General features: G+C 41.3%; 1 protein-coding gene across 13 annotated transcripts in view; it reads right to left on the bottom strand.

Moving 5' to 3' along the window:
• Positions 1-18,462: 18,462 nt before the first annotated feature.
• Positions 18,463-24,260, bottom strand: part of LOC311436306 (melanopsin-like) — a 73,418-nt gene continuing 67,620 nt past the window's right edge. For 10 of the 13 annotated variants that reach the window (XM_084518355.1, XM_084518356.1, XM_084518354.1 and 7 more), the window contains one exon: positions 18,463-19,715. In XM_084518355.1, the coding sequence (XP_084374481.1) occupies positions 19,308-19,715 (408 nt within the window). In that variant the 3' untranslated portion in view covers positions 18,463-19,307. The remainder of the gene's footprint in view (positions 19,716-24,260) is intronic. The other 3 variants (XM_084518349.1, XM_084518351.1, XM_084518350.1) reach the window with 1 other exon arrangement.

Below are 24,260 nucleotides of genomic sequence, written 5' to 3'. Positions count from 1 at the left end.
GAGCAGACCTCAGAGCAGTTGGGAAAGGGGAACCTCACCGAGTTTTTTGGATGGTGTTTGATCTGTTTATTAAAGATACGTGTTATGTGCAGAATAGGAAAGTGGTGAATGAGACTTTGTTATGCCTCTTAGCTTACTGGAGGAGAAATCAGGTTTTTTTTAAGCTCTCTACCTGCTTATCATTAAATCCTCCTCCCACCCCAGACAAATGTTTCTACTTAAGCATGAATTCTGAAACAACTTGAGTTTTCTCCAAATAAAAGGAACATGGCCAATCAAACTTACTAATATCTCTCTATTCTCAATCTGAAAAAAACTTGAACCTGGAAAAAAGTTTGTGCTGTCTGTTTCAGCCCACACCCTTGGTGATCACTGGCCAGACTCTGCACGGATGGATGTGGCTTGAGAACCACAGCATAGTCCCTTTAGCTTTAGGGAGAGTTTTTCCTCTTATAAACATCTTCATTTTTGTTCGTCTCATCTCAACACAAAAAGCTGGTGTGTACTGCCAGCTGTGATGCTGATTTGCTCTTTGTGAGCAGAACCAGGACTGCCTCTTTTCACATCACCTTGCAGCTCCCCAGTGGAAAACTGCAATTAGTCCTCAGTGAAGAGGGATTACAAAGCCCAAGACAGAGTCTGACAAATACATTGTAAGGTGCTTTGATATCTTTCAAACTTCAGGCATCAGTAGAACTACAATCTATTTCAGCCATTATCAGGAACACATACTTTATAAGCATTAATCAGTGTTGGAGAACAGCTGTTTCCAGATGGCAATGTTTTGGAATAATTTTACATTTCCACTCTGTCTTAAAATTGTCACATTGAACATAGACTTATCTCTGAAACATTTTAAATATCAGCAATAAATTGTTAGCTTATGGCTTTTCTGTCTTCCCCATATCTTTGTGAAGTATTGATTTCTCCAGCTAAGGAGCAGACAGGCAGTGTATCATTCCAGTAGTGATATTTCTTCACATTAAGCTTTATTCCAACAGCTAGAAACCTAGTTTGACCCTAGCTAAATTAGACAAAGGGACTAAAACAAGCAGGAGTTTTAATAAAGAAACATTGCATCAGGTGCATAAACTTTCTGGAAGAGCTAAAGTTTGCAAACAGAGTCATGGATTTTGGCAAAGCACTGGCATGCTTTGATGGGGTCACCAAAGGTGTAAAGTGACCACAAGACATTGTATTTGATTATCTCTTAGATTTACGGTGGATTTGCTCGCTTGGAAAAAATTTTTAGAATGATTGGCATACACAATTTGTGTAAGCTAACGGTGTTGGGATTTTACATACAGTTCTATTTATATACAGACCAAGAGGAGTTTGCTTCTGGATCTAAGCTCCTGCGTAGGCAGGGGGTGTGAGTCTCCATTTGCTGCTTGCACGTTCATTTGGACACATTCACACAGTAAATGCAAACTGATCCCACAGCAGAAGGGCAGCATTTTACTCCTGCTTTAGACTGCCAGAGATGCAGTCAACAACCACGTTTCAAAAATGAAATCTCTCTATGGAGAAATGGAACAGAATACGATTTATTAGCAGCCTGTCTGTAATGGACACAAGACTGAGTACCTTAATTCTAATAATAGCCTATCCAAGTGACAAAAAGGCTATAGTGGAAAGTTAGCTGAAGGCCCTTGGTGCTTCAAGCAAAACGTCCTAGGGTCTGAGTATTTGCTCTTCATTGCTTTGCTTACCCTCATCTTTCAGTTCTGCTATGTCACATTTAGGCCACGTATGTGTATGCCCATAAATTCCCTGAGGCTTGCAGCAAAAGCAAGGAGAAAAAAAAAATTATACACGTAAAGGTTTGGAAGGGACTAGCCCCAGGGTCTCCTAGGATATATAAAATGAAAAAAGAATTGAACTAAAAGCTGCACCTAAAGGAGCAGACAGAGCATAGCTCAGCAGAAACTGAGGAACAATGACAAATGGCTGAACAAGAACACCTCCTGCTTTAAAGGTAGGGGTTACTTAATAAAAAAATGGCAGGAAAAGAGGAGGACCCTGCCTCATTATTTTTTTTTTGTTTGTTCATTTTTAAAATTAGTTATTTTTTTAATGTTAAAGGAAGTGATCTAACAAGGATGGAAAAAAACGTAGGAGGGAAAAGGAAGACAGGCTGATAATGCGGAAGCAGAAGAGAATCAAAAAACAAAGCCTCTTGCCAGTATACTGGGCATGGTGTTGGAAGGAAAGACATCATGGGATTTGTAAGCAAATTTGTTGGGTTTCCCTTCACTGCCTGTTGCTCTCCAGCTGGGGCACCTAGGTGCTGGTTAACTGTCATCCCTGTAGATAGAGAGCTATGTAAATTTAAAAACATATGTATAAAATTTAAATATATTCCATCTAAATTTGAAGGAGGTGAAGAAAAAGCATAGCTAGCATGTACCATAGGTTCAAAATATTCTGGGGGCATCTTTTGCTTTAAGAGTGGTTTGCAAGGTGTGTTTTTAGTTAATGACTATCTCAAGAGCTGAAACAGAGATAGAAACATGGGAAAAGAAATGAAAAAACAGCCAGCTCTACAACAAAGAACAAGATAGAAACTCCTAAAAATGACTGTTTCCAATGCCTCCTTCTCCAGACGTGTTGACCTTCTCCCAAAATTAACCCAGTGATTTGTTGCAGTCATCTTACGAACAACATCGCCCACCTTTCCTTTTGATTTTTGGTGGTCCTTTTCCTTACGAGGTCAACCCAAAACTGCTTCTACACTTAACCATGATAGAAACCTATCCTAGAAAGCTATTTTATTATTTCCAACTCTCTAAGCTTTATTTTGACAATTTCTATTTGTGGCATTTCAGCGCTCTCTCCCACGGATGCTGCCATCTCCTTTATTTACAGCTAATTCCTTATGTAGTGCAATTTCCTGAATGACTTCTTGCTTTTTCCTGGTTTAAGCATATTCTTAATGTCTAATCCAGGATTTGTGCCAGTCAGCTAAAAGGAACTGGACTGGGCTGCACATTTACTTTTCAGACACAAAACTAAAGTTTGCTTTAGTTTTATAAATGCTACCACTTAAGCCCCACTGCTTATGTAGATACGGTCTGAGATGTTGCCGAAATCAGTAGTGGAGGCAAAAGGGTTTTCTTCTAGCCCACAGTGCACACTTTCTTGAGCAATGCAATGTTATAAAGGCTTTTGAACCTAAGCTATGGCTAGACTGTGTGGGTGCCAAGATTAGGAAGTCTCCAGTACCACTACAGCTGACACCTGCAAGAACTTAATGAAGGATTAGGAGTGTCTGTGGTGAGTTTAATTCCTAAACACAAACAGATCAAACTCCCTCATCCATAGCAGCTCAGACTCAAAGGGTGGCTCCCCAAAAAGCAGACAAAAGAATCAAAACTACCTAGAGTGTACTGAAAATTACTATCATTAACACTAAAATGAAAGGAATATACATACATGTTTTGGAAAAGAAGTGGAAAACAGATAACATGACTTTTTTCCCCCCCTGAATTTCTCTCTGGCTGCCACCTCCATCCTTGTAATCTTAGCAGAAAAAATGACCAGAGGGGAGAGAAAAAAAGAAAGGATCATTATCCAGAATGAAACAAACAAACAAACACAACCTCCTCCTTTCTGGTCAAAAGCAGACCTTTTTCTTCTCAGGGATTTGGAGGACTCAGCAGGAGAGTGCACTGGCAAAAGGAGATTTTTTCCTGACTGAGGAGTTTTAACCTCTTTGAAATTTATTGGTGCAGTTTCAAATCCTTGCATTTGTCTCTCTCTTTTAATTATTATTATTTTTTAAGTGACTTCTCTGCCCCCTTTTGGGGGGGAATCCTTTTTTGGGTTCCTCTGGGACCAGGAGGCTGAACTGTGCAGGGTCATCACTGTTGACATCTCAGTGACAGAAAATGTTTCTGAACAACAAGATAATTCCCATTTTCTTCTAGGGACACAGTACTGCAAGAGAGAGATTCCTGCAGAGATGAGAGAGATCAGGGAGGGAAGAAGAAACAAATCCCCAACAAGATCTGACTGATAACTAAAAACCAAATAAAGGAAAAATTGTTTTTCACTTGGTATTTTAATAATGTTTTCATTCTTGATAAAAATAGTTTTTTTTTTTTTTTTTTAAATAGCCTTATATGCACTTAAAAGACAGACTTAATCCTGACATGGTTTTTACTGGACAACCTCAATTCTTGGCTAGACTTGTCTGGGATGGGGATTTCAGAAACTCTCGGCTTTGCTATAAAAACGCACCAAGACCTCGGTCAACGTTTCTATCAGCAGCATTGCTGTGGGTTCTCACACACAGATGTTACTGCTGGAAGAATCAAAACCTCACTGATGACACCTAGTGTTTTTCCAAATCACAGCGAAGATGTCTCAATAACGTATTACTTAGCTGCCTGCATCAGGATCAATGCTGTGCTGGGAAATCAAAGGGAGAGGAGACTGAAATACAATTTGTTTGCTGACCAAGTACAGGACCCACCAGTTATAGGCTTTGCTGACTGCCCAGCAAACACAAGCTTGTGAAAACATCAAGCCCCAAGGAGAACGGCTGGCGCAGCATTACCACCTACACAGAAATGCTCATGGGAATCACAGGTGGCACAAACTGTGCTAATGGAAACTGCATGCTGTAGGGCGACCTGTGAAGTGAGAGACCTGGTTTTGCACGTTTATTTTGCACACAGTGAAGGCAATGTTGCCCCAATACCCAGAGAGGCAAGAAAGTCAGCCCAGGCCCTTGAATTACACTTCATCATGGAGGTCAAAAAAACCTTTTCTAGCACAGCTGGTGAGTGCTAATAACCAATAACCAATTCTTCTAGAGGATATTTGTGCGAGAAGGTTTGCTTGCATAAAGAGCAAGTCACAGCCTTAGATACAGTATTTCATGCAACTTTCAAGTTGGCTACTTTTGCTAAAACCCAAACAACATTTCACAGTGATAATCACCAGAGGAGAAAAACAGGTTGTACTAAAGATCACTAGAAGAAATGGATTTCTGACTGTGGATATATAATGAGCAAGAAAAAAGGCAGATCAGATGCAAGCCCGCTGTACAGGAGTCCCACTGGTTCCTGTCAAGGGACCAGCAGAAGGTTTTGCAATTTGTGAGGAGTGTGGTCTAAGAGTCATGAGTTTGTGTCCATCTCCCCACTTCAGGCAGGTGAAAATCCAGCCAAAGCAACTGAGAAGAGCAAGAGAGAATGACAGAGTGAATGAGTTTTCCCAAGTCTCTTAATCCTCAGACATCAGCCCAAACAAACAGGACCAGCCACATGCATCACAGAAGGCCAGTCAGTGCAGACATATCCATAGAGGTACAAGTCTGGCAGAGCACCACATTGGCACAGCCTCTGCTTAACAAACGAATCTTCAGGGCAGCGTATTTCTGGGAAAGCTTTTGGTCATTTCTCAGCACTCCTCTGTACCCTGAGCAAAGCGATGACTGAGTGCTTGCAGCCTGGCCGTGTCATGGGCTTGACAGTCCTGCTGATTTCAAGCAGAGCTCTACCAACCGTGATGCTGTGAATGATAACCTCATGGATTTCTATTTATTGTGTCTCACTGATTTCCAAATCAAGTGAACTGAAAAAATAAATAAATTAGTATGAATACAGCTGCCCCCAATGACCTAGCCAGGCTGAGTTTTTTCTTGTTTACCCATCAGTGCCAATTAACAGCCGATGAGTGAAGCTCTGTCTTTATTTGTACACGTGAAAATGAAAAGAACTCCTGTGTAGCTGTTGTACTTTAGATGTTTAAATGAAATAAATCTCTTTTCAGAGCTACCTTACCTACAGCCAGGTGTCCTGGAGCCCTTCTAAGAGGAGCAGCTCCAGGATCTCCCTCTCAGATTGCAGAGGAGGGAAAAGGGGATACTGTGTCCCCTCATTTCTTCCTTACAGTGAGGGGGAAGAACTTTTAGTTCAGTTTTAGCTCTCTTTTCCCCCACAAACAGTCCTGTGGGCTTGAAATGCCCACTGTTCCTTTACCTAAGTCCTATGCTACTAGCTCTATACATCGCATGGCAACATAATTCATGAACAACTCCATCAAAGTACATGGAACCAAGCCAGTACAAGAAAGAGGGAAGAAGCAGCCTAATTTTTTCCCTCTTAATTTGGTCCATGTGTTCTCCATTTTCTTTTCCATTAGGCAAATAGCCATTTTGCAGCTATTTTTTTCACTCAATTTTGCAGTATTGAGTGCTCAATGCTGTATATAATATAACTCAAAAAGGTTACCAGGCAACATAGTTCAGCTGTTCGAATCACACAAGGCCATCGCTAATTTAAATCTGACTTTCCATTTGCTCTTGGACAAACATGAGGACTGAGATTTCATGGACTAGGACTAAATCTGGCCAGAGATTTTTTTTTTCTGCTTTTACTTTTATTCCATTTTTGCACAAAAGTATAATATAGAAAACTATTCTGAGAAGATTTTCCAGCTTTATTTTCCATCAAAGCACAAAAGTCTGGATTTTCTGTTGTATCCTTTCCCCCTTTTTCACTTTGCTACATGGCCCAAGGATTCTCTTCCATCAGTTTGCTTTGTTATACTGCAGCTTTTCAAAATTTGGCTATGCTTTTGAAAGTGTTGGAAAACAGCAAGAGGAAAAATGAAAAAAGAAGAAGTGCCAAGTTATAGATTTAATTTACTCTGATACCTTCAGTGAGGAAGCATGGAAACCAAGGAAGAATGCTTTTAAGATGTAAATACTTCTGAAAGAAGTATTTCACGAGAGCTGGGAGACAAACAATCCATACAAAGCATAACTTTAACATGTTTAAGGAAACTCTGCTTTATTTTCTCACAGGAAGCTGAACTCAAACTTTGACCTCCAGTTCCTCCATCTCTCAGCTTTGGGTAACAGATGGGATCCTGAGACCCTCTTGGAGCAATGTTTCCATTTTTACCAGTTAAATATGGAAAAGAAGGGGGCTCTGCTAATTCCCCAAGGCAACATCACTTCTCTTTGGGCAATGCACTTGAATAATAGCTTATGTAAAAAAAAAAAAAAAAAAAAAAAAAAAAAAAAAGATCCTGAAGGAGCACAGTACAAAACCATCAATGAGCAATATAGTTTCAACTTTTGCTTACTTTACATTTAGCGTACACACCCACTGTTGGCCCTCCTGCAGGTCAGAGCACATGTAACTATGAACATAGTGACAAGCACCACTCTAAAAACATCTATTTTTAAAGACTGACTGCTCTTCAGCTAGCATATGGCTCTTCTCTTAAGGAACTCCCTTGTATCACTAAACAAAACTCATGACGAGCTGAAGTTGCTCCAAGAAAAGACCCCAAAAGTGATTAATGGAAAAAGGAGCAACTATTACTAACAGTAACATTTTCTGCACCCATGGCTTCAACAGCAACTTCTGCTGCTATCTCATCCATTAGCATCTAGCAGCATAACGGGTGACCACAAATCCTGGTTGGACTGGGATTTTGTTACTGCACTATAGAATTGGCTCTGGATAGAAGACAGACAAAATTCATAAAGAGACAGAAAGGACACTCTCCCATCTGCTCTCTGTCTCTTCCTCATTACTGCCAGCATGCTTCTCATTGGCAAGGTTGCAGCCACGTGTTAATGGCAGCAGTAATACGGTAACAGCACTGGAAGTGACAAAACAGCATTAGCAAAGCATGTTAATTACTTTAACATGACAACCAAGGAGTGTGTTAATTAACAGCTTAACCTGCTTGTACAGCTCACAGATATTGACTTTATTTGGCTTCCCAGATTGCTTTTGTGCGGTCTACAATGAGGCTTTCAAAGCCAGAGCAGTAAAAATAAAAAGGCATTTTCCTTTCATTTGAGGGATTTAGTTAATTTCATGATAGTTTTCTCCCAAGCTGCTTCATAGCAACAAGGCTGCTAGAAGCCAGTTCTATATTTTCTGCTGCTTTCAGCAAAAGTTATCACTGTAAGAGAGTTTTCAGAGATATTCTATACGAACACCAGACATTTTTGGTATTTGGATGCAGACAAAGGTCTGGGTGCAGTGAAGAATGAAGAGTTGTAGAAAGGACTAGAAAGCAGCGCTAAAGTTTTGTCCAGATCGTGCAGCTGTGACTTGCGAGCATCTGTGGTGGAAAAGCACTACATCTCTTCAGTATGTTCAGTACTAATAAAAGCAGCTAAAATGCTTCTTGGATACTCTAGGCCTCAGGGAAACAAAATTATGCTCAGAGAAAAAAAGCAGAAAGCACAGCACAAAGCAGAGCCTGCATAAGCAAGGGAATGGATCCTGTACCCCCAATATTCCCTTACTGCCAGCCCCAGGCCACTGAGGGATATGACAACTACCAGCCCATTCCTCTAATTTACTCCTTGCTAGGTTATTTCTTATAAGAAATAAAATACAATGATACCTTATCAAAAACTGTGTCTTTTAACCACTCCTTCACAGAAACACCAGTTGCAGTTGGTAAGGGGGAATGAAATCACTCTTTTATTGCTTGCCTGATGCTAACTGGGGACACCTGCCATAGTGTTGTGGTGGTAGCAGAAGGCAGAAGTGTTCTCAAGAGCTGAAAACAGCTGTGAGAAATTTCACCTGTTGTACCAGTATTAGGCAAGCAACTTTCTATCCTTTATGGTGGCATTTTCATTCAGTTTGCTCTTGTTCTGAATTTGCTCCCTCCCTGTTGCATTGCCACTTGTCAGTCTGGCCTGTGCTGCTCTGCCAAGTTTCAGCTTACACCATTAACATTTTCTCTCTCACTTCATGGTCTATACACTTCATGCTTTAAAACACCAACAGCTCTGTTTTCCCTCCAAAGCCTCTGTGCTTCCAGATCCAAAGCTATACTGTAGCTTTTAGTTCTACTGCATATTCATCTTAAAAATTAAGTTTTTGAGATGCTGCTTTTCCTCTGGACCAGGCTCTGCCAGACGCTTTCTCGTTATGTCAGGCAGATTCAATTTCACTTTCCGTTGGACTAAATATTGCTGCAGATACCCAACACTTTCAAACTGCTACATAAAAATAGAGAGACCTTTCATCCACTTCTTCTTTTTTTGTTGTTTCCAATTTCTTGCGGTTCGTGTACAAAACAATAAAAACCTTTGCAGTGAGCGTTTCTGGATTCTTACCAAACTACCAGCCAGTCTGGATGCAGGAGCTCAGCCCTTTGCTATTAATGAGCTGAGACGTATCTTCATGTACCTGGGTGCCCAGAAGCTGGATATAGCCCCTGCGTCACCTGAAATCCAAGAGCACCCATCCGGCACGTGGCACAGGACGTTCCCAGGAGCTGCAGACTGGTGTCTTGTTTTTAATGGGCATGTTTCCTTTGAGTGCTTTGGAGCCGTGAAAGGATAAAAGCTTATGGTTTTAAAAGGTATCACTGCTTCAAATGGCAGTAGCATACGTGGCCTTTCCCTGAATAATGCCAGTGAAGGACTTCACAACTTCGTTTGCCCTTTATCCATAAAACAGCTGCTTTGTTTCCACTGCTCCCCTCTTTTGCTGCTGGTGGAACTGGGAAAAAGCATTTTTACCCGTGAGAAAGACATGTCATAGATGTGGAGACAGCCACAAAGAGCTGTGCGTGGAGAGAGGTTCAGTGGGATGCAGTAATGACTTAAATCCCAATAGCCTGCTCAAAAGCAACCCCCTTTCCCAGCACCTAGTGGCAGTCTTTTAGTCACCCCACCCTTTTGTTCTTCAAGATACAAATAACTTGGAACTACCAATATCCCCACCACAGCAGCACCTAGCTGCACATACTACCCAGGGAGGAACAGTGCATGAAGAGATGCTGGTTAAATAGGCTATTACTTCATGCAGCAAATTCCAGGAAAATGCGTTATTTTGATTACAAGCACTCAGAGTGGGAACTGCGAGTACAGCACTTGAGATAAGGAGGAGACCAGATAGATTTAAATAGCACATCCTGGTATGACTTATTATGTAATTATCTGCTCCCCATCACCCTGAGGTCTGCGTGTCTCAGGCAGCTAAAAATAGAGCTGCCTCCCTCTGCTCTGCCGTCCTCTCCTTGCAGCCCCTGGGGGAAAAGACTCGACTCAGCCCCTTGTGTTTGGGTGGGTCCTGTGAGCAGCAGCAGCCAGGGGAAGCAGCAATCACCCACCTGGAAGGAATGTTACTCTCTCCCAAAGCTGCAGCAGTTGCTAAGGTGAAGATATACTCACCTGAGTTGCACCTTGGTCCAGAGGCTGCCCTCAGAAAGCATCGCTTCTCTGTGCTCCAGGGAGGCAAATATCTCCTGCCAAGGTACCCTGTGACTCCAGTCACTCCCAGGCTACAGAAAAAAAAAAAAAAAAAAGTACCTGGAAATGCTTACCTTTCATACACTTTATTTTTTTTAATTTAACTTTCTGTTTGCTGCACCAAAAATAGACCAAAGCTTTTCCTTTGACACCTGTCTGTGAGCAGCAGTGATGGATGGGCACTGGGAACATTAGTGTTTCTCATATTTCACCAGGTCAGTACGAGGACATTTATGCAGGCATGCTGCACGTCCTTATGCCACCCTCAGCCATTTCCTTTATGGGACAAAATAACAATAATATTGATTTTTAACAGAACATCCCACACAGCACAGTCACAAGGTTCTGGGACTCTTTCTGTCATTGCCAATGCTTTATAAAACTGGGCCTATATATTTCAGTTACTATGCAAAAATTAAACTACCTGTAGGCTAGAATAGAAGTGTGGGCAACAATTTTTCCAAACTGATTATTAAAAAAGGTTACATTTTGGGGAAGAGAAGGCTTGGAAACCCTGCCCTTACAAATACCATTTTTTCTTTAATTTCAGTTTACATCCATGAAGCGTACCTGAATAAAGAGTCAATATAATTGATCCAGTGCCTGCTTTTCAGTTGTGTGTCCTAGAGTGGGTCCCAGCCATATATTTCAGTGGCAATCCTGACTGTTTATTTGAGTCTATAACTTAAATTCACTGTGCTATGCAGGTAGAAATACTAAGTTGCAAAATTTGGGTCCCAGATGAGATTCAGCATCACTGCTGTTACATTATTCAGATCTAGGAGTTTGCTCTGTATTTTTGATGTAATACCTACTGTTGAAATCCAAGTATTTTGATTATTTTGTCCACGTGCTGCAATGAGGGGGAGTGAAGGGTCTGCTGTTTGCGCTTGGACTGGAGAGAGTAGGAGACTGCCACAATGCTGCTACCACCTGGGCATGTGCTTATGCTACGTCCTAGCCTCTCCTGATGTTAAATGAGGACAATTACATTTTCCTCCTTCCCAGAAGAGCTGGGAGACAGCCTGTTGATAAGTTAGTCCTCGAAGGGCTTGCCAACTCCTTAAACAGCCTGTAAATATTTTGCAGATACCCTTTAACTACAAGCATGGCCTGTTTCCGCTCCAGGTGTCTCAGGCCCTTTCCCACACCTCCCTGATGCCATCAGAAGAGCAGGCAGAGGGTGAGGGCCTGCCCACGGGGGCCGTGAGGGGGTAAGGATGAGGACAACAGACCCCAGAGCTCCTTGTGGGGAGGACCAACCAAAGCAGCATTGCGTTTTGCCCACAGTATCCAGTGGCCTTACTGCACTGCTGGTTCCTGCTGTTATCTATGGGGTGGAAGTCCTGGGTGTAGGGGGGGACACCAGAGGAGACCGTCGGTGAAGATATGGATATATTCGCTTGCTCATATCCTACAAGAACTGGAGGACACCAAATGCAATTACAAGGCATTATCTCCAAACAAGCCAAGGGAGGCCGTGCTTCATGGAAATCCTAATTAAACTGCAGAGCCCCGGGGAGGTGTTGTGGTTGTTAGGCTTTCACATGAGTCCCAGAAGCAATTCCATAAATCCATGGAAGGAAAAAGTCTGTGAAGGCTTATTAAATACAATTTCTGCCATGAAATGCTGAAGGCTGGGAGAGTAAAGAAGGAAATTATTAGTATATGCTACAGTTCTCTTCCTAGACACTTGTTGCTGGCCAGGACATTAACTTAAATATACCCTTGGTCTGTATGATTTTTTTTTTCATTATTTTTTTAATGCAAAAAATCACATTCCTGTCTATTCTGGCTGTAAAGCAAAGCTTGAAAAGGTCAAGACTCAAAAATTATCCAAACAGAATTCATCGTAAACAGAATTCATTTTTACCCAGTATCATGATTATTTCAATCTGTCATTCCTGAGTGTTTGGGATCATCCATCTTGAGCTTGGCTGTGGCTGCTGGAGGCCAGGACTCGAGGAGCAAGATGGAGACTTCTTCACTATCTGCTCTTTGTCTTGAGAGGCCCATTGTTTCCCACCCACAAACTGATTTTCTCCCTCTCTTCTTTTTTTTTTTTTTTCCCTAGGCTTATTAAGCCCGCTGATATCCCTGCAGCCTGTGCTATCAGAGTTTTCAGTATTTTAGAAACAGCAGCGTGCCAGCAGTACACAACAGTCTTGTCTAAACTGGTGGCATGTGAAGAGGCACGATTCTAGCAGGCAGGCTCTGTGGGATGCTTGAAATCCCCCTCCCAGTTTTCCAGTTTCTACCCTTCTCTCATAAGCTTTTGGAAACCACACTGTGGTCAAAATGGAAACACGGCTGTGGAACCTTCTTGTCTGGAAATCTTAGTTGTTAATTCTTGCTGGACAGGGAGAATTTCACCCCAAAGCATGTGCCTTGGTGCGTTAACAGCACCAAGTGCAGCATGAAGACCCAACTGTGAAAGCCCGTCTACCAGACACCTTCAGCAGGGCTCAGAAGCTGTTCCAGGAAAAATCATCACGCTGGGAAAAATAAATTCAGAGCAGCACAGAAACAAAGGCTTTCTGAGGAAACATCCTATGCCAGAAGGGATGTATGCCAAGGCATCCACAAAGAAAAAAAAAATAGAAAAGGGGGTGAAGGGAGGGAAGAAAAGAAGAAAGAAAAAAAAAATAAAAAAAAATAAAAAAAGAAAACACACATTAATGCCCAAAGTAGGCAAGACGGTGAAACCACGGAAAACCACTTTTCACTTGCCCATTTCCTGTGTCCTAGCAGACCAGTACATCTGGTACACCAAGGGGTGGGGGGATAAGGCATGCAGCAGCGAGCCACAGGGGCTGTACAGGTTTCGGCACTTGCTGCTGGATTCCCCAATACTGCAAAATGAAGTCTTCAGCTGTCCTGCGATTGTAAACAGCCTCTGGGGCCAGGAGGAGAAGGCCAAAGCAGCTCAGCTCACAGAAGCTGGAGTGTGTGGCTTTCAAGCAGTGGTGGTGAAGAGGGAATAAGAACAAAATGCAGGCTTGGCCCTTCCAGGCAGCTGAAGCTGAATTTATTTCCACATTGCAAAATGCCTTAGGGGACAGGCAATTTTTCCACTAAAGCTGGCAAAAAAAAACAGATGACAGAGCCTGCTGGTCATTCAGCAGTGTCTCCCCTTGGCAAATCAGAAGCAGCTACATACTCGATGGCTGGATTTTGTCAGGACATTTGCTGCATCTCCCCAGTGGGGCTCCTGCCAGTCACTGATGTACTGACATCCAAACCACTCTGTCCCTTTTAAAACTGGCAGCAAATCAGTCTTCTCAAGACTTTCTTAATACCTGATTTTGTTTCTGCAGCTATTTGGACTTTTAAAAGTTTATTACTCTTCTGCTGAAGCAATGAATATGAGGCTGTAGTGTGGTATTAGAGTCATTTCTTTTATAACCCCAAAACACACAGGTCCTGGGCACAAAAAATAACCAACACTTAAAACCCCATCAGAATCCATTACTTCACTATTAACTAATTCTAACTTATTCCTGTTAACTAATGCTAACTTATTCCTGTGCTGAAACTGACATTTCACTTGAAACCATTGTCTTCCCCAGACATGTTTAAAGGCAGCCATATCCCCCCAGTTTTCTTCTGTTAGGTTTAACACGACAAATGAAGTGTACAGCTATAGGAGAAACTTCTCATCCCCCTTTCCTCCACATACTCCACATATCAATTTTTTCTGTTTTCACTACGAATGGTGAGAAATGTGTGTAGTACTCCAGATGAGACATCCTTGTTGTATCATCTACAATGGATGACAATGCTCCTTTCCACCGTCGGATGGGAAATTCTCCTCTGCTGCAGGACTTTTTCTGTCTGCATCCAACAGATGAATACAGCCAGGTCTTTTTCTGTTCCCATCTTTGGATAACCCAACAGAAACGGACTCAGGATGGACCCACCAGCCACTTCATCTCACTTGGATTGCTTTCACCAGATGGGACCATCTGGGCTCCAGCTCCCTTCCTACAAAGATGGAGTTGGCCGTTTTGCTACAGCCCTCGTGGCTCAATTTCCATTATAAGCTCTTGTTTTCATTTGGTTTACATTGACCAAATTCAAATGTGTTCAGTCTCAAATTTTCCACACTTGTAGGCTGCTCTAGGCTGGATTTTTTTTTCCCCTCCAACTCAGGAAATGGGGATCATTTGTTTCCAAGAGCACGCCCATGGAAAATTAGTTGTTAACATTAAATACATCCATCTGCTTCTTTGAAGAGCTTTACCACCTGCTTACAGTGGAAAGGAACCTAAAAATTGGCAAAGAGAAACTCCCGGGAGACATCTTCTGCTGTCCTCATGAAAATCTACCTATATTTAACACATATCATATAAATTTCTGAAAATTCCTGTTTTTGCATGCATCCACTATCACATGTCTCACACTGTTCCATGGGGACCAGGCTTGCCCCTTGAGGTGGAAAGACAAGTCTGGGAGGTGTCACCCTGAGAAAGTTGTGCTGCTGGCAATGGCAGCTGTGACAAACCTTCTCTCATGTTATTGCCTATGTCTTTGCTCATTCAGTCCAGCACAGGGTCCTGAGGATGACAAGGGCCTTCTGAAACTGCTTTAAGAAGGTAAATGAATCTGGCTTTTAAACTAAAAATATTTACATGATACACGTTACATGTGACAAGCACAGCTTAAGCATCCCACAGCCAAACTCTCCACTGAACTATTTGTCCATTCAAAGCATGCAGCCAGAACGTTAAGATATAGACTGAAGCTATGGATGATTTGCAAACCAAGAAATAATCACCAGCTTGCATTGAGACTACCCAGGAGTGGCAGCTGTATCTCAGCTGCTTCCACCTTATCTGACCTTACCTTGCAGTTGCATGGCGCTTCTGAACGGAAGCACAGTCAATTTTTATCTGTTCCCAGCTGAGAAAGGAGCCCGTGCTTAAAATGCTGCATGATACACACCTAAGCTTCTACCTCTCCACTAGCTTACGTGGCTTTCAAGTAGTTGTGACAGAAAAAGATTTAAAAAAATAGCAAAAGCCTACAGACCAGGTGTAAAAAAGACAAAAAATGAGTAAAGAAATTTAAAAAGAGGGTATTTCCCTCCATCCAGTGTTTTTCAATTTTGTGCATCACATGTCTCTTTGGAACACAAACATTTATCAGACAGTAGAGTGGAAGTGTTTCCTTACTCCTTGATTTCTCCTGGAAAGAGGGAAGTAAATGGGTGTTTGCAAACTGGATGAGCTTTCTAGAATAAAGTAGTATAAATCTTGCTTCATGCCAACTCAACCCAGCAAGATTTATTAAGATTCTAACAATTAATCTTTTTTTCTTATTTGAAGCCTTTATTTAACTATCAAAATTAATTAATTGTTCACTGATTTATGGTAAAAGACAACATTTACACTTGTGGTCTGAACTTGCTTTTATTCCTGAAAATTGGAACATAACCTATAGTTGTGCTATACAAGGACTTAGCACAAACAATCAATGTTTGGCTTATCATCATTCAGATGTAGTGCAAAGATCAGAGTCTGCTGCCACAGTTCTAACATACTGCCTTGGGCTAATTCTTTCAAATGTGTGTAATTTCTAACATCCCAGTTAAAACAATCTTATTTTGAAAGTTGCTGAGCAACTTCAGATTTTCCCAAGTCAGTGAACTCTAGTTTCAGATGCCAACCTGTCAGGCTATGGTCTCAATTAGGCAAGTGCTTGGTTGCAGGTGAGTAGCCTATGTGACCTGAATAGAGCTGCTCTTGTAAATGAAGCTATACATACACCTTCTTATTCACTGGATCAGAGCCACAGGCTTCAAAAGCTGTGACTCAACTTCCATATTTCTCTGGCTGGTTCCTGAAATTAATCATTAAGTAAGAAAAACAAAGGATGCATAGTTTGATGTAATTCCTAAGAATTTTTTTATTCTGTTTGAGTGAACCAATACATGCCTTTGTGAAGTGGGAATCAGCAGTTAATATTGTACATTTGTATGTGCCATCTAGTCTAATGTGGCAACAGAGAAGTACTTAAAATTCTTCTGTATAGTAGCAGCCAATTTAAGACTGATTTATTCCGTGACTGATGTTTCTGCAAAATCACACACTGATGGTAATAAATGTATCTGATATTGCATACAACCTTGTTTTATCACTCTATTGCTATTTCATTTGGCATTCTAGCCTAAATCAGTTGAAGAACACAGTAATTTTGACATTAGCTGCAGAAGCAATAGCACAAATAGTGAATAACATCAGCAGTATAAAAGTGGAACACTTCTTTGCACATACCTCAAAAGCCCATTACTTTTCTGAGACACATTATTAGTACTAGCACATATGCAAGAGATCACTGGAAAGTCAATCTTGCAGGCTAAAAAGTAGAACGCAAAACTTTGTCTGGATACAGGGGAATTTGTTCACTGTTGCTTTAGGTCTTATTTTCTTCATCCCATTGTAAAATATGGCAATATCCTGTCTACAGTCTTACCGGTACAAGTCTGTGAACACCAAAATGCAAGATCTTCTCAAGGGTATGTTTTTGTATCTTGGAACACTGAAATTCTTTGTTATTGTTATTTAGAGTTAATTACAGCAGTAAAAGTCAAGTACAAGACTTGGAAGGCTTTTAAGAACATTTGCTTCCAACATCTGGATCAAGAAGAAAGGAGATACTGCAGCTGAGGATATTAAATGCAAGAAGTAAGGTCACTGGCTGCACAGTCGGCATAGGAAAAAAAATATTAAAAACAAAACAAAACAAAACAAAAAACAACAAACCACAGAAGAAGAATCAAAGGTGGTAAAGGAGTATGTTAAGCCTCATCCATTTTGCATGAATGGGGTATTTAATTAGGATTTGCTTACTCGCTGTGGCCCAGACCACATGCTGGATGGCAGCCTGGCACCAAGGAGCTGCAGGTGAGAAGGTCCCCATTCCAGTCCCTGGCAACTGTGCCATACCACCCACTGACTGGCACTGGTCCTCCAGCAGAGGAACTGCCTCTGGAAGCACTGAGCTGACTTCAGGAGAGCCTGGCATGATGTCTGCACCCAGCAGAAAACCTGCTGCCCGTTGGGCACAGCCTTTGGCAGCGTGGCTGGGGTTATGTACAACTATACATATGCAGACACACCTATGCTCCACCACTCCTTCCCCCCACACCCTCTCCAAAAAATAAGGAGGTCTGTGGGCCTCATTTCTGGTGAGGGTCTCCAGACACCTCAAGTAGCTCAAGTAATAATAGAATTGATGGCTTTAGCATTGCAATAAGCAGCCTGACAGGAATACCGCTTGGCAGCCTGTATCAGTAATCACCACTGTAACTTAGCAGAGGCTTATGTCCCCAAAAGAGCAAAACCTATCCCAAAGTCAAGTGTCTCAGTCATCTTGAAGGTCTGCTATGCTGACACCCTGCAGGGCACGGGTCTGTGAGGTTGGAGGTATTCCTCTCTCTTCTGAGATGCTTTGGCCTTCAGTTTGTACTGCAGTCATGTTTCAACCCTGATACTCTCTTCTAGTTGCAAACAAGATGTGCGTTATCCTCTTAATTGAAACAAACAAACAAACACAGCAAGTGACCACACCCAAGCTTTCTATCTTTTTGGCTGTTCTTTACATCAGGAGAACAAGGAGATGACTTCTCAAGACCAGTCAGTGTGTCCACACTACTTGTAAGTGCTCTCAGTTCTCTGCACTGAGATGGAGTCACAGGAACAAACAGAAAGCAGGAACAGAAATTCCCATGTCCAGACACTTGTTGGATGTTGGAGTGCTACTAGACTCATTGGAGCAAAAGTTTGCACTGTTATATCCAGAGAAACTCTACCAAGAGAAACTTTCTACCAAGATATACTGATGTTATGTGAAGAATAATGTGGTTCAACTTGTCTGCATTTGAAGGTCAGAGACTGAAAGGGAAGATGTGGAGAACATGTTTTAAGAAGGAAAAATGATTTACAAAAGAAAGAATGCATTTAGGAATAAAATGCTGGGAGCGTCTTGCAAGCCTGAGCTATATATATGTAAAGCACAGACCAAATAAACACTAACGACCAGTAAAATGTGACTGCAGGTCTTGTACCAAAGACCACAGTGCTGTGGAGCTTTCTCCCCAAGGTGACATCTTACCCACTCTGAAGGCCTCTGGTAAGGGACCTGTAGGAGAAGACATCCTTCTGGGACATTTTAGAAGAATAGAGAAGAATCTCCACTGAAGAAACAAGTGATATATAGCAACCAAGGCTTTATTTCTTCTCAACAATGAATTGTCAAGCCAGTTGTGAAAGTTCACCCTTTTAATCACATTAGGATTCATCCAGATTTAATCAACATTTTAAGTGAAGGTGCCCTAAATGCTTCTATAGGTGGAATTATAAGTTTTAGCACATTGCATTTAGCACATTCACCTTGCATTGCGACATTCAGGTGATTGCACTAATGCTGAGGTAAAATCCAAACTTCTATCACTAAACTTTATAAGCAAGCAGTTACTTCCCAGTTACACAGTAAGTCCATCTTTTTACATTTAGAAAGCTGCATATTACAAAAAAAAAATAAAGTAAAATAAATAAAATAAAAATGCTGAAAGTAATTTGATTAAAAGACAGTTCAGGTCATCTAGCAGTATTACTGGTGGAAGCTGTGGCCTCATGGTGCTTCCCTTCGCCATCCAGAGGAGAGCTGCCAAAACATGAATGCTGTTTCACATGCAGGTAGCAGAAGCATGCAGCAGCTCCCCCAGCTCTTGGTTCAATTATTTTTCCTTCTGCTGGCATCTGTGGTTACAAATCAAGGTTCAGGGCCCCACGAAGCAGGAGAGCGACTCAACTGATGGTACTTGATCATGCTGCCAGATCTTCCACTGCTCATTTCCTGCAGTGCAGTCTGAAAGAAAGCTTGTTTCCATGCCTGAACTGGTCTGGACAAAGATAAAACTGAAGGCTGCCTAGTGACTACTGTATAAACATACAAAAAGCCTGATGATCTAACCTACAAGGCTTCAGTTATTTGGTATAATTAAGCAGAGAAGATGCCAAGAAAATAATTGCCGGAAAGTTTTCTTTTGACACACTTATGATAGAAATTTCTCAACAGCTTCGAGGAACTCTGTTGATGAGCTAAGCCCTTCCAAATCCAACAGATTACTCTTTTTGTCATGGAAGTGGAATATTTCAGTCTCTTCCTCATCAAGTTCCTCTTGAAATAGGTTTGTCTCTGAGGTAGGAATGATAATGATGCGAGGGACTGTATTGCTAATGATAGAGTCCAAGCCTCTATTATTTAGACTTTCTTGAGCTTCCATCCATGGAGTATCTGAGCCTCCTCCTCTGCTGACATTGCTGCTATTCAAACCGACGGGCAGAGAAGCTGCTCTTAGGGAGCTGGCCACGAGTGCTTCAGGGGGACTGTGGAGGACTGACTGCCCAAGCACCTTCTCCAGACAGCTGGAGGACAGTGACACCTGGAGCGGAGACATAAGCTTTAGTGTCATCGTACAGCACAGGTCTATCAAAACCAATATTTGAAATATTCAGTATCACTGTTTGCTACTCGAGTCACCGGTCATATTTTCTAAACATTTGAATCACTAACTAGAAAGAAGGAAAATCATTATGTGTTAACATCTGCAGCTTGGAAAGCGGAATGTTAAAAGAAACAAAAGACAATGTGCTTTAATACCATCAGAGATCAAAAAGAAAGAAGAAAAGTTCATTCCTTTATCTGACAAAAAAATAAAAATAAAAAAAATGCCATTTTTGACATGTCTCAAGGTACTGGATAACTGTACTTCTCTCTCTCATTGAAAAGATTTCAGGCAAGACTCTAGGACATTATACTCATGGTGTCTTGAAGTGGCTCCTTCTACTGCCTCATGCAAACTTGGTAGCTTTGTACACTGGACAGTACTTCCACCAACAAAGAAAGGAAGAACAGCAACTGAGATTCTGCTTTGCTAACCATTTCACATCTGTTTGTTTTCAAAGAACTCAAATTTCTAACTTGGCCCTGATGGCAACTCCTCTGTGACCTTTACATAACTCTTCCTGCACAGTATAAAAAACTAGAGTAAAGTAAGTGAGCTTTGAAAGTGTTAGTTAATATTTAAATGCACTGGCAATGAAAGGCATGAGTGCTTAATTTTTGCTTGCTGTAGAAAATGATAGTTAAAGTCATAAAATCACTGTGCCAGATAGAGAAAGAAGTTATAGATTCTTCCTGGGAAGAATCAACATTTAACGTGCAATGCAGAGCTTACTTCATTATATGTGTATTCCCAAGAAGTCTGACAGAATTCAGAGTAAGAGCAATCTTTACTGAGATTGCTATAGAGCATCTTTCTGAGTTCCAGTTCTACTTACTACTCTTAATATGGTTTTAAAGTACATTAATTATCACATTAATTATCTACACTTTGTGTGGGCCTCTTTTAACAGTTCTGTAAAATATTCCCTCTGTTGTAGATATACCTATGGCACCCACAAACATCATGAATTCAACTTTAGCATTCTTGAAGCATTCTGGTATGTAATTCCCATTGATTTATAGGGCCTTAATGCTGAAACAGCTTTTAAAATTGTTAGGCCAGATTGTAGCATGATTACAGCCCAGCAGGGTGACTCTTAGGCCACCGTCTCCCTGTAGTCAGTGGGCTGCAATTATTGCCTTTATGCTTACAAAATAAACAGTTCCTTAACTCAAATAAGGAAGGCTTTATTAATATTATTATTTACATTTTGGGACTGTCATCTTATAAAGTAATTTGGTAAAAATACATAATTTTATAGCATCTAGTTTGATTTTACAGACAAAAAGCAAATGCATTTGTTTTCAAACAAATGTCACGTTTTTGCAAACTAAAAACCAGACTTTTTGCTGTGGATGTCTCTCTCTGTCAGTCTAGGTTTAAAATTAGATACAGGCATAAATTGCTGCATTATGAAGTTCTATTCCACAGGCACAAATTGTTTACAAATACCTATTGATAATGATTTCTCTAGCCACTGTATCTATCCACTGGAGGGAAGCATAATATGCTAAAAAGTGGTTTAAATAAACCTGACAGAGAAGTAAAATCTGTTCTTCCAAATCAAGACTTCAAAAGAACGAGAAAAACAAAACAAAACAAAAAAAAAAAAAAAAAAAAAAAAAAAAACACATCCCTGTCTGCTGTTTTAACTGTACCAGAAGGTTGCGTTTGCTCTGCATATGGCTTAGTGGGCATGACACCACTTCCAGGTTTTCCCATAGGGAGAGCCTTGCTAGTTAAAGCACTGGGACTGCTAATCTGGGGATGGTTTCAGCCCCTGCTGACTCAGTGCAAGGAGTGAAGAGAGAAGAAAAGAGCTTGGCACTGGTTCATCTGAGTGACAGCCAATCCCCACACTGCCCTGCTGAGGGAAGTCATCCTGGTCCCAGAGGACACAGAGCTTTCCCAACAACTGAAGCACTTGTTCATGACAGTGTTTAAAGCAGCACTAAACAACAGGTGCCCACTCCCTTTAGCGTTCCTGCTGGACAACTTCTCTGAGCAAGTGTGAGCCATCTTTCCCCTGTCATAGGCATCTCTACAGGGCACATCGACACAAGGCCAGAGCTAACATCCGCCATTTCATGTTGGGTAATTCCCTTGATATGAAACCTGGATGCACAGAGCACACCTGGCAACTCTCCTTTGAAATCAAGCATTCAAACCTACATTATCCATATAGTAAACACCTGCATTTTAGTGCTTCCAAAAGGGCCTTCTCACTACCACGCCATGTTTCCTAGTGTCACTTTACACCAAGCCTATTCCCACCCTCATTGCAATAAGCCATAAGGCTGGATCACATCTTTGTGATAGAAGAAAGTCCTATGTGTTTCTGTACTTTAAAAAGGACCAAATCTGAGACAGTTAATAGCTTTTTTACTTTCATTTGAGAGACGTCTTTTTTTTTTTTTTTTTTGGCAACACAACTGCAAACACACATTATCATAGAATCACATAATATCCAAGTTGGAAAGAACTAACATGGATCATCAAGTCCAACTCCTGGGTCCCCAAAGGACCACCCAAAAAATCAGACCATGTGTCTGAGAGTGTTGTCCAAATGCTTCTTGAACTATGGGATTAAGAAATCTTTAGCTCAGTCAGTGAAGAATTTAGAGTTGCATTAATTTTTTTTAGACGGTAGTAAGGTAGTTTTGTTAAAGAAAGCCTAAGATGCTTTTCCTAAAAAATAAATATATATGTATATATATATATATCTGTTTTGTTAAATCAAAGACTTAGGTGACCCTTCAGTAAGTTCACACTTGCATTTCTATAAGCGATGACTTTTGGAAGTGCCATAACTAGAATTCAGTCAAAGATAGACCAGCAATGCTATTAAAACACTAAAATAAACACCTAAAAATCATTTTTAAAGCTGCTATTTAGTTACTAGCTAACTGCTCAGCAGTTACTAAAATATTTAATTATCGAACACTTATGCAGACTGCTTCAGGTCTCGTTTCCTTCTACTTTCTTGTGACACCAAAAGCCAGTACCTGGAGATAATCTCTTGTCTTTGCCACTTGCCTACAACCTTGGACACACTGGGCTGATGGTGGGCAGTGGAAGCATGCAGAACTTTTGAGCCTGCGTTGCTTGCCACCACAACTGAAGCCAAGGCCCAGCTACAATCCTTTCATAACAAGAAGCTTTCTTGAGGCCAGGATAAAAAGGTGTACACTCGTCCACATCAGTTTAAGTCAATATTTAAGTCAATATTAAGTCAATATTATCAATTAAAGTCAGTTTACATCAATATTGTCCAATTCAAGCAACCAACTGCTATGACACTTGGGTTTAGTTCTTCAGTTTTTTCCATCTCCTAAGAAGATAAACCACATGTGCCACAAGGAGGCTGTGGTAACTCATCACCACCTCCCCTTGGCTTTCAAGGTATGAGACCTGAAAGCTTCACCTCTTTGTGACCACAGCAGTCATTTTACCAGATCAGAGAGACAGAGGAGGGAAGAGGGATGAAGAGCAAGGTGACTCTTGCAGTCTGCACAGCATGAGTTTTCATAAAGCTGCACTGCTTCTTTGCAATTCTAGTAAAGCCTTTCATGCTATCAGACCTTCACTTAAAGTTACAGCTTTGCTGATCCTCACTGGCAGGGAAAAACTAGCCTTTGGGCAGAAACAAGTCGTTTATAGTCATTTCAAGAGCTTTTAAATTTCTTTGGAACTGAAGAGTGGCCACCAAAAGCCTCTTTAAGCCCATACCCTATCTTCAGCAAGAGCTGAGCCTGTGAGTGCCATAGAAAGGACATTCAGTAAGCATAAACCTGGGCCACACACATAGCACCAACATCATAGAAACAAGGCTTATGGGAAAGAGGGTGGATGGCTGCCCCAGAAAACTGACATCCAGACAACCTTGAAAAGTGATAGAAGATGATACAGGAAGCCTGTCTCTACAGTCTTATCATCATTGCTGCACTTCCTGCACTGCTGTTGTTAATCAATACTATTCACAACAGTTAGAGGAAAAAAAACAGACTTGTCAGGACTTGACCTTAAAAAGACATGACTGAAGACAGGGCAGATGCATGCAGGAACCATGTAACCGGATGGCTGGAAACTTCTAGAACAAGTTCAGCTTTAAGCTACGCTATCTCTACCACACCAGAGACTCTACATGCCAGAATAGCTCCACGAAGAAGTAGGGGCTGTTCATCCCAGCCAATCCTTGTCTGTTGCAAATCCTAAGTCTTTTTGTTCTTGAAAACATAGCACTGACATGTGCTTGACATTGTGCCATCACACAAATACTCATTTTGAAACTGGTTATACTGTAGTGGCTGAAGCTGACTTGTGGGTGACCTACTGCTCCCATCCTTAGCAGTTCCTCAGAGAATGGGGAATTCCTCACAGCAGGACACCAAACCTCCATGGTTTGGGCAAGGAGTGTGATGCATCCACAGAAGATGCTCTGAGTACTCACCATCTCCTCTTTCAGTGAGGGAAGGGTGGCAGCTGCCAGACTCTCCCACC

The sequence above is a fragment of the Aythya ferina genome, assembly GCF_964211825.1.
Source record: "Aythya ferina genome assembly, chromosome: 4".
Lineage (NCBI taxonomy): Eukaryota > Metazoa > Chordata > Aves > Anseriformes > Anatidae > Aythya > Aythya ferina.
Note: the sequence above shows the minus strand (reverse complement) of the source record. Positions and strands in the feature narration are given on the sequence as shown.